Here is a 14,618-nt window from a genome sequence, read left to right as displayed (position 1 = left end):
TCCTATCTTATTAGACAGTATTGTCCATATTTGGAGTCTTTTCCCTTTAATTTGCTAACCCACACCTCTTATAGATGGACCCAGAAGTAGTATGCTTTGCAAGTAAGGAAAGTAGGAAGGCTGGAATGCACTCTGTTGTTGGATTGGAGTTCTTAGTACAAGCATATGAACAGGGTTTCCGGGAGCTAGGAGATAAATGCAGGATGATCCTGGAATATATTGTGATACTAAAACATAAAGTTGTTCTTTAGTAAAGCATGGAAGCCAACCTGAAGGCACTTCTTTCCAGTGGTCAAGGCCATTGAATGACTTGAATGGAATAATAATAGTTTTGGCTTATAACGAAAAGAACATAGTATTCTAAGTCTTTACTGGTAAAAATTAACAGTTAAATAAATGAAAGAGGTAGAAGGGACAGATCACAAAAGAATTTTAGTTGGGTGCCAGTAGCACATACCTGAAATCCTAATTACTTAGGCTGAGATCTGAGGATCATGGTTTGAAGCTACCCTGGTCAGGAAAATTGTGAAACTAGCAAAAGTGGAGCGCCAACTCAAGTAGAGCACCAACCTAGAGCAAAAATGCCATTTTATTTAGTTCATTCATTGTAGGCCATCTGAGCTGTTTCCGTAACTTAGCTATTGTATTGTGCAACAGTGAACATAGATGCTTCAGGTCTCTTTATAATATCCTGACTTATAATGATTGATCTGGATAGATTTGACCTTCCTATTGAGGTGATGAGAATATTTTGAAATTATGTAAAGGTTGTTGGTTGTTATAAAACATTGTATATTGCTAGTTCTGCCATCTGTTTTTCCTGTGACCTTAGATAGATTATCTCTTATGTTCTGTTTTGTAAAATAAGCATATCGGTATTTATTATCTTAGAGGATTTTTATGCATACTAAATGAAATTACTGACTGGGCATTGGTGGCTTACTTCCTGAGCTCTTAGAAGATTAAGGTTTGAAGCCATATCATATGGGCAGAAGCCCATAAAACTTCATCTCTGGTTAACCAGGAAAGGCTGTGGTGGAGGTGTTTAAGTGGTAGAGCACTAAACATGAACAAGTTCTGAATTCAAGTAGACCCTGAGTTTAACTAAGTGCTGGTAGCAGTTAAAAAAAATTATATATGAAGCACTTAGCATTCTTAGCAATTATCTAATAAATATTAGTCTTACTACTGTTTTTTGCTTGTAAAAAAATTTATTTCAGTGAAGTTTTGGATTGAACCAGGAGTACCAGTTCAGCATATACTCTACCATTGAGTCACACAACTAATGTCATTGTTCCTCATTTGTAGAATGGAAATAATAGAATGAAGATTACACTTACAATTGAGTGTTAACTAAGCTATATATAGGAAAGGAACTAGGATTGAGGCATTGATCAAGTCTGTAGAATACTTGCCAGCAAGTATGAATAAGTCCCAGTACTGGCTCCCTCATCAGGAACTTTATCATGTGTGCAGATAAACAGACACACACAGACAGAGATACATAGATACATATGTACATATATAGATAGATGTACTGATTGGCAAAAAGATGGACGTACGTTTGTACGTACGTGCATACCTGTTGGCAGCACTGCCTTTTCAAGATTTGTTAAGTTACAAAGCCAAGACTGGAACTTGGTTTCTTAAATTTCAGAATAAGACGAATTCAGAAAATGTAGATAAATCATTTTTATTTGTTTTATTGCTGGTACTCAGGGCCTGGGAGCTGTCCCTTAGTTTTTTCATTCAGGGGTATACTCATCCACTTGAGTCACAGCTTCATTCCCTACTTTTTTGGTAGTTAACTGAACATAAGAGTTTCAGTAGACCTTCCTGCCCTGGCTTTTTTGGGGTTGTGAGGGTAATACTGGGATTTAAATTTTTCTTGGTAGGTAGGCTGGCTATCTACTACTTGAGCGGTACCCCTGCCCTTTTTGCTTTTATTATTTTTTCCAATAGGGTCTCACTTTTTGCCAAGGCCGGCTTGGGCTGCAGTCTTGTGTAGCTAGGATAACAGGCACATGCCAATGAACCTGGCATTTATTGATTGAGATGGGATCACCTAAACTTTGCCTGGAGTGGTTTCCAACCATGCACATCCCAGGCTCTATTTCCTAAGTACCTGAAATTGCAGACATGAGCCACTGCACCCAGCTTGTGCTTCGTGATTTCTCTCTGGATAAGGTTTTCAGTTGGCCAAAGATATAGGTATTGGTCATTTCTAAAATGATAAAACTTTGTCAGAGTAGTTGTTTTACTCTGTGGCTACAGGTTGCAGTTAGCCCTCTTGCCACTGGATGGTGCTTGTGCAACATCATTAAGTCAAATAGGTTATCTCTTGAGCAGTGGTAGGTTTTTTCTGACTTGTCAGCTGAGTTAATGATTTTGTCTCATCCCTAAATTTTATCATACCATTTTTTTTCTGATTTTAGTTAGTGCTACTACTAGGCTTGAACTCAGTGCCTTACACTCTTGCTTGCGTTGCTTGTTCAGAACTAATAATTGGGCCACACTTGTAGTTTTGCGGGTTAAATGTAGATGAAAATTTGAAGATTTTTCTACCTGATCTTACTTTGCACCTTGATCTTCCACATCTCAGCTTAATGAGTAACTAGGAGTATAGATGTGGTTCTGTGTTTATCTTAATTAAAAAATTCCATACTGAGGAAAATGTGTATGGAAGGTATATGTTATTATATTGAAGGTATTTACTGTAAAAGGATCATAAACTGTAGGGACTGGGAGTTTGACCTAGTGATAGAGTGCTTGCCTAGCATGTGCGAAGTCCTGGTTTCGATTCCTTGGTACCACATACATAGAAAAGAGAGAGAGAGAGAGAGAGAGAGAGAGAGAGAGAGAGAGAGAGGGAGGGAGGGAGGGAGGGAGGGAGGGAGGGAGGGAGGGAGGGAGGGAGGGAGGAGAGGGGAAAGGGGAAAGGGGAAAGGGGAGAGGGGAGAGAGAGAGAGAGATGTGGTATTCTACCACATGAGCCATATATATGTACCTCCACGCCTGCTTTTTTAGATGGTTATTTTGGTGGTTGAGTCTTCCCAGGCTAGCTTCAAACTGTGGTCTTCCTGATGTCAGTCTACTGAATAGCTAACTTGGATTGCAGGCATATGCCACTAACGCAGCTTGACATTGTGTTTTGCTTGTGTCAATACTGTGATTTGAATTTAGAATCTTGTGTTTTTACTTGGCTTTTTTGTTAAAAAATGGTGCTCTACTACATGGGGTATATCTTTACTTTCAGCTTTTTGCTGATTATGGATAAGCATCTCATGGACTTTGCCTACCTGGGCTAAGTAGCTTTGAACTAGAATCCTCTGATTCTTGAGTAGTTATGATTAAAGGTATAAGCCACCAGCATGACATTGTCTACTTGTTTTCTGGATTCTGGAGCTGTGTTCAAAGTCTTAGTGCCCAGGCCCTGAGTTCAAGCCCCATAACTAATCAAAAAAAAAAAAAAAAAGAAAAGAAAAGAAAAGAGAAAGAAAAAGTTCTTCCTTAATAACTTTAATTACATCAAATAGTTGTTTTGTAGTCTGAAAATTTGGGTTTGGCTTATATTTGTGTGTGTTGGCTTGTACTCTGTTGGATTATATATGTTTACCGTTTATTTTCAATTACTAGTTTTTGTTCAGTAAGATTTTATTTGTGGAAATCCTATACAATCTGGTATGAACTGTAACTTTGCAGAGATCTTACATTTATTATTAATAAATGGACCTTCTCTCTTTTTTTTTTAATTGGTTGTAGGACTTGAACTTGGAGCCTGGGCATTGTTCCTGAGCTCTTTTGTTCCAGGCTGGCTGGCACTCTACCACTTTGAACCACCTTCTGGTTTTCTGATCATTAATTGGAGATAAGAGACTCACAGGGCTGGGAGTGTAGCCTAGTGGTAGAGTGCTTACCTAGCATGCAGGAACCACTGGGTTCAAGTTCTTGGTACCACATGTACAAAAGAAAGCAGAAGTGGTGCTATGGCTGGAGAGATAGAGCACCAGCCTTGAGAAAGCTCAAGGACAGTGCCTAGACCCTGAGTTCAAGCACCAAGACTGGCAATGAATGAAAAACAAAACAAACTTCATAGAGTTTCCTACTGGAACCATCATCCTGTTTTTAGCCTCCTGAAAAGCTAGCATGACAATCATGAGCCACCAGCATCTGGCTTAGGACCATTTTTTTTGTTTAGGATCACAGACTTGAAAGAAGCACAAGAGTTAGGTATTAGAGGCTTCCTTATGTCTCCCTTTCCTGGTGAGTAGATTTTGATTTTCTAGCAGACTGTCATTAAGATTGTAGTTCTTCTGGACACTTGTGGCTCATGCCATAATCCTAGCTACTCAGGAGTGTGAGAGCCAGAGGATCAGGGTTCAAGGATAGCCTGGGCAGAAAATTTCACCTCCAGACTTACCAGAAAAAAACAAGGTTGGGGGCTGGGAGTTTGGCCTAGTTGGGAGTGTTTGCCTAGCATGCACAAAAGCCTGGGTTCAATTTCTTGGTACCGCATACATAGAAAAGTCAGAAATGGTACTGTGGCTCAAGTGGCAGAGCACACACCTTGAGGAAAAAGCCCAAGGACAATGCTTAGGCCTTGAGTTCAAGCTCTAGGACTGACCCCCCCCCCCCAAAAAAAAAAAAAAGCAAGGCTGGTTGAGTGTCAGCTGACTGAGCAAGCTTGCTTAGCAAGGGTTAGATACTGAGTTCAAAACCAGTATGTCATGGTGGATTAGAAATAACAGTTAGATACTGTGACAAAACATGGTAGGACTTTGGCGTTTCATTTAAAGTTCTGAATTACAGTGTTCTGTGCTTAAAGGCTTTTAGGACCTTTCCTGTCTTTCCAGTATGGCTGTTACAAAATGGAACTCTACTACCTCTACAGTACAATTCAAGCCTGGTTTTTTGTTTGGTTTTGTTTTTCTTTTTGGTTGGTTGTGGGGCTTGAACTCAAGGCCTGGGTGCTGTCCATAAGCTCTTCAGCTCAAGGCTAGTGCTCTACCACTTAGAGCCACCATACCACTTCCAGTTTTCCAGTGGTTAATTGGAGATAAGAATCTTACGGACTTTTGAACTTTCGTGCCTGGGCTGGCTTTGAACCAAGATCCTCTGAGTCTCTTGAGTAGCCAGGACTATAGATGTGAGTCACAGGTGGCAAATCCTGTTTTGTTTGTCTGATTTTTGTTTTTGTTTCCCAGTCCTAGGGCTTTAACTCAGGGCCTGGGCATTGTCTTTGAGCTTTCCCAAGGCTAGCAGTCTACCCTTAAGCCACAGTGCCACTTTTGACTTTTTCTGTTTATGTGGTACTGAGGAACCGAACCCAGGACTTCAGGCAAGTTCCCTGCTACTAAGCCACATTCCCAGCCCCTGTATTGTTCATTTTCTTTTCATACTTTTAAAATAAATTACTGAGTGGGGTGTTAGAATGTTCCAACTATTAAGTTTTATTTTCTTAGACTTTCTTAGATTTTACTTTAATACCACTTTCTCTCTTTTTTTTGGGGGGGGGGGGGCAGTCCTGGGGCTTGAACTCAGGGCCTGAGCACTGTCCTTGGGCTTTTTTCTAAAGGCCAGACCTCTACAACTTGAACCACAGCACCATTTCCGGCTTTTTCTATGAATGTGGTACCGAGGAATTGAACCTGGATCTTGGTGCATGCTAGGCAAGCATTCTTAATACTATGCCAAATTCCTGGCCCTAATAACTCTTTGTAGCTGTTTCTATCATCCTAGATCTCATTACTCAGGCATATATTTACTCAAATTTACGTTCTTACTGATACCGCAAACTCTGTTCTGTTAGGACCTTCTTACATATGTTGTTGATCTTCTCAGTCCTCAAGCTTCTCGCAGCTTCCCATAGCTAGACTGAGCATTCTAAAGTACCAGTTCATCTTTGAACTCTAGCTTCTGGCTACTGTTCTCTTTGACCTCATCCCTCACTGTTTTAGTCCCATCTCTGTGGCCTTTTTACTCTGATAGATTTCATTATAGCCAAGCACAAAGCTATAGTTAGAATTTACCTTTCTTTCTTTTTTTGTTACAGGAATAGATTTCAAGATCAAAACAGTTGAATTACAAGGAAAGAAGATCAAGTTACAGATATGGTAATATTAATTAATTTATTTTATATATAGCAAAATTCCTTGTTAGTTAAAATTTGGCAATGTCATTCTTCCTTATTGTTTAGATTGTGTTATACTTCCATTTTTCAGTGGAAAAAATAATTGTTATGGACTTTGGACTCATGAGATCTATTTTTCCCCTTTGCTCTATAATCTTGGGCAAGTAATTTGCTCACTATTAGGCTTTATTTCATCCTATGTAAAATAGAACTAGTACCACCTGTCTGAATGTAGATTGCATGAAATGATGTGTGTAAAAGCGTTTAGTACTATATTTTTTGTTTTGTTTTTGCCAGTCCTGGAGCTCGAAGCACTGTCCTTGGGTATTGCTCAAGACTAGCACTCTACCACTTGAGCCACAGCACCACTTCCGGCTTTTTCTGTGTATGTGGTACTGAGGAATTGAACCCAGGTCTTTGTGCATGCTAGGCAAGCACTCTCCTGCCAGGTCACACTCTCTGCCCTGATACTATGGGCTTTCTGTTTAGTTGTTTGTTTTTTGGTTGTGGGACTTGAACTTTGGGCCTGGACGTTGTAACTGAATTCTTCAGCTCAAAGTTACCGCCCTGCCTCTGGAGCCACAGTGCCACTTCCAGTTTTCCGGTGATTAATTGGAGATTAGAGTCTCACAGACTTTTTAGTGCCCAGGCTGGCTTTGAACCACGATCCTCAGATCTCATCCTTCTGAGTAGCTAGGATTACAGGCGTGAGCCACCCTGCCCAGCTTTCCTTATTTATTTATTTATTTATTTATTTATTTATTTTGGGGGCGGCTTGTCAGGTGCTTGTACTCAGACCCTGAGTGCTGTCCCTGAACTCATGGCTGGCATAAAGAGAAATAAGCATTTTCCCTGCACATGATATATAGATTTGTGATGCATTCCATATTTTTAACTGCCAGGTGAAAAATTATGATGTTGGGAATAAAATGATTGTATCAGTGCTAAAATTGCTCAAGTAGATTGTAGTTTGGTTATTCAAAAGAGGCTTTTAATTTTGGTAAAAAACATAAATGATATACATAATTATAGGACATTGTAACACAGTGGTAAACTTTCTTATGTAGATAGATCTTTTTTTTTTTTGGTTGTGGGGCTTAAACTCTAGGCCTGGGCACTATCCCTGAGCTCTTCAGCTCAAGGCTGTTGCCTTAACCCTTGAGCCACAATGCTGCTTCCAGTTTTCTATTGGTTAATTGGAAATAAGAGTCTCTTGGATTTTTAGTGCCGGGGCTGGCTTTGAAACGTGATCCTCAGATCTCAGCCTCCTGAGTAGCTAGCATTACAGGTGTGTGCCACCATGCCCAGCTCATGTAGATCTTCTTTAAAAGGTGCTTCCTTGTAAGTCTTCCAGAGGCCTTTAAAGACTGATCTAGGCAGGCCGTGTGCCTAGCAAGTATGAAAGAAACTTTGAATTCAAATCATCATACTGTCCAAAAACAAAAATGCTGATCTATAAGAAGTTTCTACCATGCCTGAAAAACCAAAGCACAACACAGAAATGACATTTCTTAAAAGTTATTTTAGACCTTTTGTTTAATGCTGATCTGGGGGCTTGAATTTAGGGACTGGGTGCTGTTCTGAATTTCTGAGTTGTTGCCCCCTCTCCTTCAGGCTAGAGCTCTATCATTTAATACACAGTTCCATTTTCAGCTTTTTGATGATTGATACAAGATAAGGGTCTCCCAGTTTTTGTGCCTGGAGTGGCTTCAAACAGTGATCCTCATGCCTCCACCTCATAATCACTGGGATTACAGACATGAGCTACCAGTGCCTAGCTAATTTTAAGCGTTTTTAACAGAGTTCCCTGAGATAAACTACTTTTGCATGCTAACATTTCAGAGAAAAACCATGTTGCTCAAAATTAAAGACACATGAGAGAAACCCATAATAGTTCAGTAAGTCTAGTAAGCATAAAAATGCTAGTTATTCTAAATTTAGGATACCTTTAAATTCAAAACTTTTATCTTCAGGGGCCGGGAGTTTGGCCTAGTAGAGTGCTTGCCTGAATGCATGAAGACTTGGGTTCAATTCCTCGGCATTACATACATAGAAAAAAGCCAGAAGTGGTGCTGTGGCTCAAGTGGTAGAGCCCTAGCCTTGAGAAAATCCAGGGGCAGTGCTCAGGCCCTGAGCTCATGCCCAGAACTGGCCAAAAAAAAAACCTTTATATTTAGTGCTTTGCTTCCAATTGTTACCAAAAAGCTCAGCGATTTTCATCTAATTCAGATACATTCCTGTTCTCATTTCAGCATGAAAAAAAATGCCTGTTCAATAATAAAATATTGAACAGGAAACTTTTCAATTTGGGACAAAGGTTTATCTTTTTTTTTTTTTGCCAGTCTTGTGTTTGAACTGAGGGCCTAGGCACATTTTGGACACATTTTGCTCAAAGCTGACACTCTGCCACTTGAACTACGGTGCCACTTCGGGCTTTTTCTGTGTATGTCATATCAAGGAATGGATCCTAGGGGCTTTGTGCATGCTAGGCAAGCGCTCTACCATTAGGCTACACTCCCAGCATATGTTATTTTTCTTTATTTGAATTGTATTCAGGTCCTTTTCCCTCAGGAATCTGTCCACCTAACTAGGCCTAAATTTTTCCATAGCAAAGTAACCATGCTAGGTCACTTCATACTGACCTTTACATTGTTTATTAAAAACATGTTTTGGTTTTTGAAGGAGTGTCAGCATTTGTGTTTTGTATCAGCAGCAAAATTTACATCATTTAGTCACATAAATCCTTTGGGCAAGGATTAACCATATATCTCTGTAAGGTGCCATGATTTTTTTTTTTTGGTGGGGGTGGGTGGGGGTCCAGTCCTGGGGCTTGAACTCAGGGCCTGGGTACTGTCCCTGAGTCTCTCTGTGCTCAAGGCTAACAGTCTACCACTTAAGCCATAGTGCCACTTCTGGTTTTCTCTATGTGGTACTGAGGAATCAAACCCAGGACTTCATACATGCTAAGGAAGCACTCTGCCACTAAGCCACATTCTCAGCAGAGCCATGATTCTTCCTGTTCCCGTAATTCGCACACCCCATTCATTAGCAAAAGTCCTATTGATTCTCTCCCATAGAATGTATCTAGAATCCATAGATAGGGGTTTGTTTGCTTTTTTTTTTTTCCCCCCTATGGGACCAGTCCTGGGATCTAGGTACTGTCCTTGAGTTAGGCTAGCACCCTGCCAATTGAGCCACAGGAATTGAACTCAGGGTTTGATGCATGCTAGATAAGCACTCTACTACTAGGCCACACTCCCAGCCCTCATATACTTTTCTTATCTTTAATGTAACCCCTCGTCCTTGCCGCCTTTACCTCTTCCTTGAACTTTGTGGAGATTATTATATCCTAACAAATCTGAGCTCTCATTCTTCTTGTTCTTTCTTTCCTTTTTTTTTTTTTTGAATGGGTCATGGGGCTTGAACTCGGCCTGGGCACTGTCCCTGAGCTCTTCAGCTCAAGGCTACCACCTTACCCTTGAGCCAAGCCCCACTTCCCATTTTCTATAGGTTAATTGGAGATGAGTCTCAGGTCCTTTTGTGCCCGGGCTGTCTTTGAACTTTGATCGTCTGATCTCAGCCTCCTGAATAGCTAGGATTACAGGCATGAGCCACCACGCCCAGCTCTTTCTGTTCTTTCATTGCTTTCCCACATAACAGCTATATTTCTCTTACCCAAAGCAGTGTGATTGTAGCTGTCATTACTTCCCTTATGTAAGTAACCCATTTGATTGTTGCGTTTCAAATGCAAATTAGATTTTTTCCCTATAGTTTATAGTGAGTTGCTACCCAGCTTTCTGACCTCAGCTTTGTGTGCTGCTCGCTGTCCCCGTGTATACGATTTCTACCTCCCAACTGGTAACTTTTTTCATTTTGGCAGTACTGGAATTTGAACTCAAGGTTTCATAATGCTAGACAGGTGCTTTGTCACCAAAGTCATGCCACCAGCTAGTTTGCTTTAGTTATTTTTTTGATTAAGTGTTACTTTTTGCCCAGAGATAGTCTCAGACCTTGATCCTTCTACTCCTTCTACCTATGGCCTCCTTAAACCTTGATCCTCCCAATATCTTAGTCTTAAGTTGCTGAGGTTACAAGCAAGCACTTACTATGTCTGACCTACAACATATTCCTCTAATTCTGTTTACAGTATACCCTACAGATCCTTAAGCCACCCCTATGCTCCCATAGGTACACCAAACATTACAGAGCACTCCAGTCCATGTCAGATGCTCCAGGTTTTGCCTACTGTCCTCTTTGGTCTCATCTCTCACTGCTTTGCTCCAGCTATTATGGCCCTTTTTTCTTTCTTTTTTCATTCTCCTGATTATGCCAACGTATTTTTTTCTACTTGGGATACTTCTCATTAGATCATTACCTTGCTTGCTACTCATTCAGATATCAACTCCTATTACTTTCAGTGTGACCTTACATGATGCCTAGCTAGAGATCTAGTTCTTCCAAGTACCTATCACATTTTCTCTAACTTATCATTGCCATAGGACTTTGCAAGATCAGAAATTGCTGTTAAAAAAAAAATGTGTTTATTGAGTCTAGGCATTTGGCCTAGTGGTAGAGATGCTTGCCTAGCACGCACGAAGACCCCGGTTCGATTCTTCAGTACCACATACATAGAAAAAGATGGAAGTGGTGCTGTGACTCAGGTGGGTAGAGCTCTAGTCTTGAGAAAGCCTAAGGAGATTTCTCAGGCCCTGAGTTCAAGCCCTAGGATTGGCCAAAAAAAATATTATTTCCCCTTTAGAATGTAAATCTCACCATACAGAACATATCCAGGAAACTTTAGATGCTTAGTAAATATCTGTTGACTGAGTGACTTTGACTGGTTTCTCATCTTAAGCATCTCTTCTGTAGACAGGATCTTCCCTCCCTTTCTATCTAAATTACTTCTTCCCTCCTCTGCATCCCATTCTCTATCATTCCCTACTAACTTGCTAGAGATATAGTGCAAATTTTGATTGTGTATTTATTTTCTTGCTCTCCTGACCTCACTGAAGCTCTGAATGGGCAGGCTTTAATACTCCTGGGGCTGGGATGTAGCTCAATGGCAAAGCACTTGTCTAGGAAGAGCAATAGCCTGGGTTAAATTCCCAATACCCAAAACAAACAAACAATATATATATATATATACATATATATATACATATACATATATATATACATATATATACATATACATATATATATATATAAAATCTTTAAAGAAATCCAGGTTTTGTTAAACTGTACTCTAGGCCTGGCACTGGTGATTCATCTATAATCCTATCTACTTGGGAAACAGATTTTAGGATGGCAGTTAGTTCAAAGGCAGTCCACGCAGGAAAATCCATTAGACATATGTTCTATTAACCACAAGAAAACAAAATGGAGCTTTAACTTAAAGTAGTAGAGAAATAGTCTTGAGCAAAAAAATGCTCAGGGCCCTGAGTTCAAGCTCCAGGACCAAACCGCTCCTCCCCCTCCACAAACTAAAAAAACTAGGCACATGAAATGACATCCTTTTTTTTTTTTTTGCCAGTCCTGGTTTAGCTCAGGGTCTGAGCACTGTCCTTGGGCTTTCTCAAAGCTAGAGCTCTACCACTTGAGCCTCAGCACCATTTCTGGCTTTTTTTTCTATATATGTGGTACCTAGGAATTGAACCTGGGTCTTCGTGCATGCTAAGCAAGCACTCTACCACTAGGCCAAACTCCCGGCCCGAAATGAGATCCTTTTATAAAGTAATGAATAACATACTTTGTTACCCCCAGGACAAAACAAAACCCCCAAAAGTTACTAAGTTGTGGACTTTGACTTGCAAAACAGATTTTGTCCTGTTCAGTGTTGTCAGTGCCCAGACTAAAAATAACTGACATAACAGAGCCAGAGTATACAGCTTCCCTGACCCCACATGTGAGACTGATAAGGAAACAATCTATTTTAGTTCCAGGGGACATATCACACCTATAACATGTCACAGGGAAAAGTAGTATTTCACAACATTCAGCTGTAGCTCTTATTTTATATAATGAAAATTCTGCCATTTCTTTTCTTTTTTTTTTTTGTAGAGGTCATGGGGTTTGAACTCGACCTCTGGGCATTGTCCCCGAGCTCTTCAGCTCAAGGCTACTGTCCTACCCTTAAGCTAAGCCCCACTTCCCATTTTCTAGTGGTTAATTGGAGATAGGAATCTCAGGTTCTTTAGTGCCAGGCTGGCTTTGAACCTTGATCCTCAGATCTCAGCCTACTTAGTAGCTAGGATTACAGGCATGAGCCACAACACCCACTTTCCGCCATTGGTTTATAAAATTTTAGAAACCTGATCACATTAAGTAGATTGGGAAGAAATAATAGCAGACAACTGAATGGTTTTAAAAACAAGCATTGAAACCTGTATTGTGGCAGAAAAGGAAGTTGTAAAGGTATATAATTGTTCTTCAGACATTTAGCATGTGTTCAGGGCCTACTAATTTGAACTTACTGCTTGGATTAGGTTTGGACATATGTGTGGTACAGACTTAAAACCAATTTGTCCAGTATGCAAGCAGCTGTGGCCCTGAGATCAGGGTTACCAGATATCTAGAGGTAGTAAAGCAAGGACCCTTGTTTATTGGTTCAAAATAAGTTGTTGCCTTAACAACTGATGGAGGATGGCATAATGAGAGTTCAGGCACATGATTCAAAAGGATTATTTGAGCCTCTTCCTCAGAGAGATGAGGGGAGCAGCAGATGGTCAACGTACCTAAAACCAGAAGGGCTTTTTATAAGAAGTGTGGCAAGCATCAGCCTTACAAGGTGACCCAGTGCAAGAAGGGCAAAGATTCTCTGTATGCCCAGTGGAAGAGGCGCTATGATTAGAAGCAGAGCGGCTACGGTGGGCAGACCAAGGCAATATTCCGAAAGAAGGCTAAAACCACCAAGAAGATCGTGCTGAGACTTGAATGTGTTGAGCCAAACTGCAGATCCAAGAGGATGCTGGCCCATCAAGAGATGCAAGCATTTTGAACTGGGAGGAGACAAGAAGCGAAAGGGCCAAGTGATCCAGTTCTAAGCTTTCGTTTTTTCGTTTGTCTTAAATTTGAAAGGGGAAGATCTTGAAGCGATAGAATTACCTGATGGAAAACTAATAAATGACAGAAAATACTCCCTCCCCCCCAAAAATAAAAGGATTATTTGAGATCAAGAAAGTTCAACGAGGGCCGGGAGTTTGGCCTAGTGGTTAAAGTGCTTGCCTAGCATGAATGAAGACCCGGGTTCGATTCCTCGGCACCACATACATAAAAAAAAGCCAGAAGTGGTGCTGAGGCTCAAGTGGTAGAGCTCTAGCCTTGAGAAAGTCCAAGGACAGTGCTCAGGCCCTGAGCTCAAGCCCAGGACTGTTAAAAAAAAAAAAAAGAAAGTTCAACGTTATGTTGTGGGGCAGACACAGTTATGCTGAAAAGTATGCAAGTGTGAAATCTACAAGTGAAAATGGGATACAGAACAGTAAAAACAAAGGGGGTTGGTCATAGAAAAAGAGGGAAAATGATTAGGTGTAACGAGATTCTGAGAGATGGAGACAGCAGTTAAGGGATAGAGAAAGTAGTGTGCATGGATCAAAACAAACTTATGCTGAACACAAAATAGTCATTGCCTTTTCTGAGGAGCCAGTTTTAATACTTTTATATTGGTGTTTCATAACTCTTGGGATAGAAAACTAACTAGGTGCTATTGATGTAGCTTTAACTGAGTAACCATTTTTTTCAGTATCTACAATATAGTGGAGAATTTAGATGTAGATTTCACACAGAAATATGTATATAATTTGTTAATTGTGTGATGCGAGTGAGTGGGGAAGAAGAAGCATTTAACAGCCAGTAAGTGTTGGGATATCATATTCAGATTCAAGTTCTCTCCAAATACTTAATGCTTGGAACGAAATCAAAATGAAAATTGTCTTACACGTCTCGCACTAAAGTTGTTAGATACTACAGAAGCCTGGATCCTACACATTCTGTTTTAACTTGGTATGTTTCCAGCCACCATTGTAAATAGGAGAGTTGAGGCCGTCTCTCAAGAAGTAAACTCAAGGCCTAGGCGTTGTCTCTTGGTTTTTTGCTCAAGGCTGGTGGTGGTGTACTACTTAAATTACAGCTCCACTTTTAGCTTTGAACTGCTATCCTCAGATCCCAGCTCTTTTAATGTCATGAGCCACTGGCACCTTTGCTTATTTTAAAATTTGGCCATTTTACCATTGTTGTTGAGTTTAAATGTTCCTTGTATGCAAAACTTTCTTCTCTTCTGTGAGTCTTTTTTTTTTTTTTTTTTTTTTTGGTACTGGGGATTGCTCTTACTAGGCAAGCACTTCCCAGTGAGCTACATCCCACCCCATGAGCCTTGCAGAAGAGGTGATTAAGAAGTCTACTTGCATACCTGGGGAATGTATTTGTAAACTACATATCCAACAAAGGGCTGGCATATAAAACTTCTTACCAGGCATTGGTGGCTCATGCCTGT

General features: G+C 40.4%; 1 protein-coding gene and 1 pseudogene across 1 annotated transcript in view; both read left to right on the top strand.

Annotated features, from left to right (window-relative positions):
• The window catches only part of Rab10 (RAB10, member RAS oncogene family), a 58,697-nt gene that overhangs the window by 27,631 nt on the left and 16,448 nt on the right, over positions 1-14,618 (top strand). Inside the window, exon 2 of the mRNA XM_090337340.1 lies at positions 6,053-6,113. Coding sequence (XP_090193466.1) covers positions 6,053-6,113 — 61 coding nt within the window. The remainder of the gene's footprint in view (positions 1-6,052; positions 6,114-14,618) is intronic.
• Positions 12,614-14,030, top strand: LOC150061007 (large ribosomal subunit protein eL42-like; annotated as a pseudogene).

The sequence above is a fragment of the Megascapheus bottae genome, chromosome 7 (genome assembly GCF_031878675.1).
Source record: "Megascapheus bottae isolate mThoBot1 chromosome 7, mThoBot2.hap1, whole genome shotgun sequence".
Lineage (NCBI taxonomy): Eukaryota > Metazoa > Chordata > Mammalia > Rodentia > Geomyidae > Megascapheus > Megascapheus bottae.
Note: the sequence above shows the minus strand (reverse complement) of the source record. Positions and strands in the feature narration are given on the sequence as shown.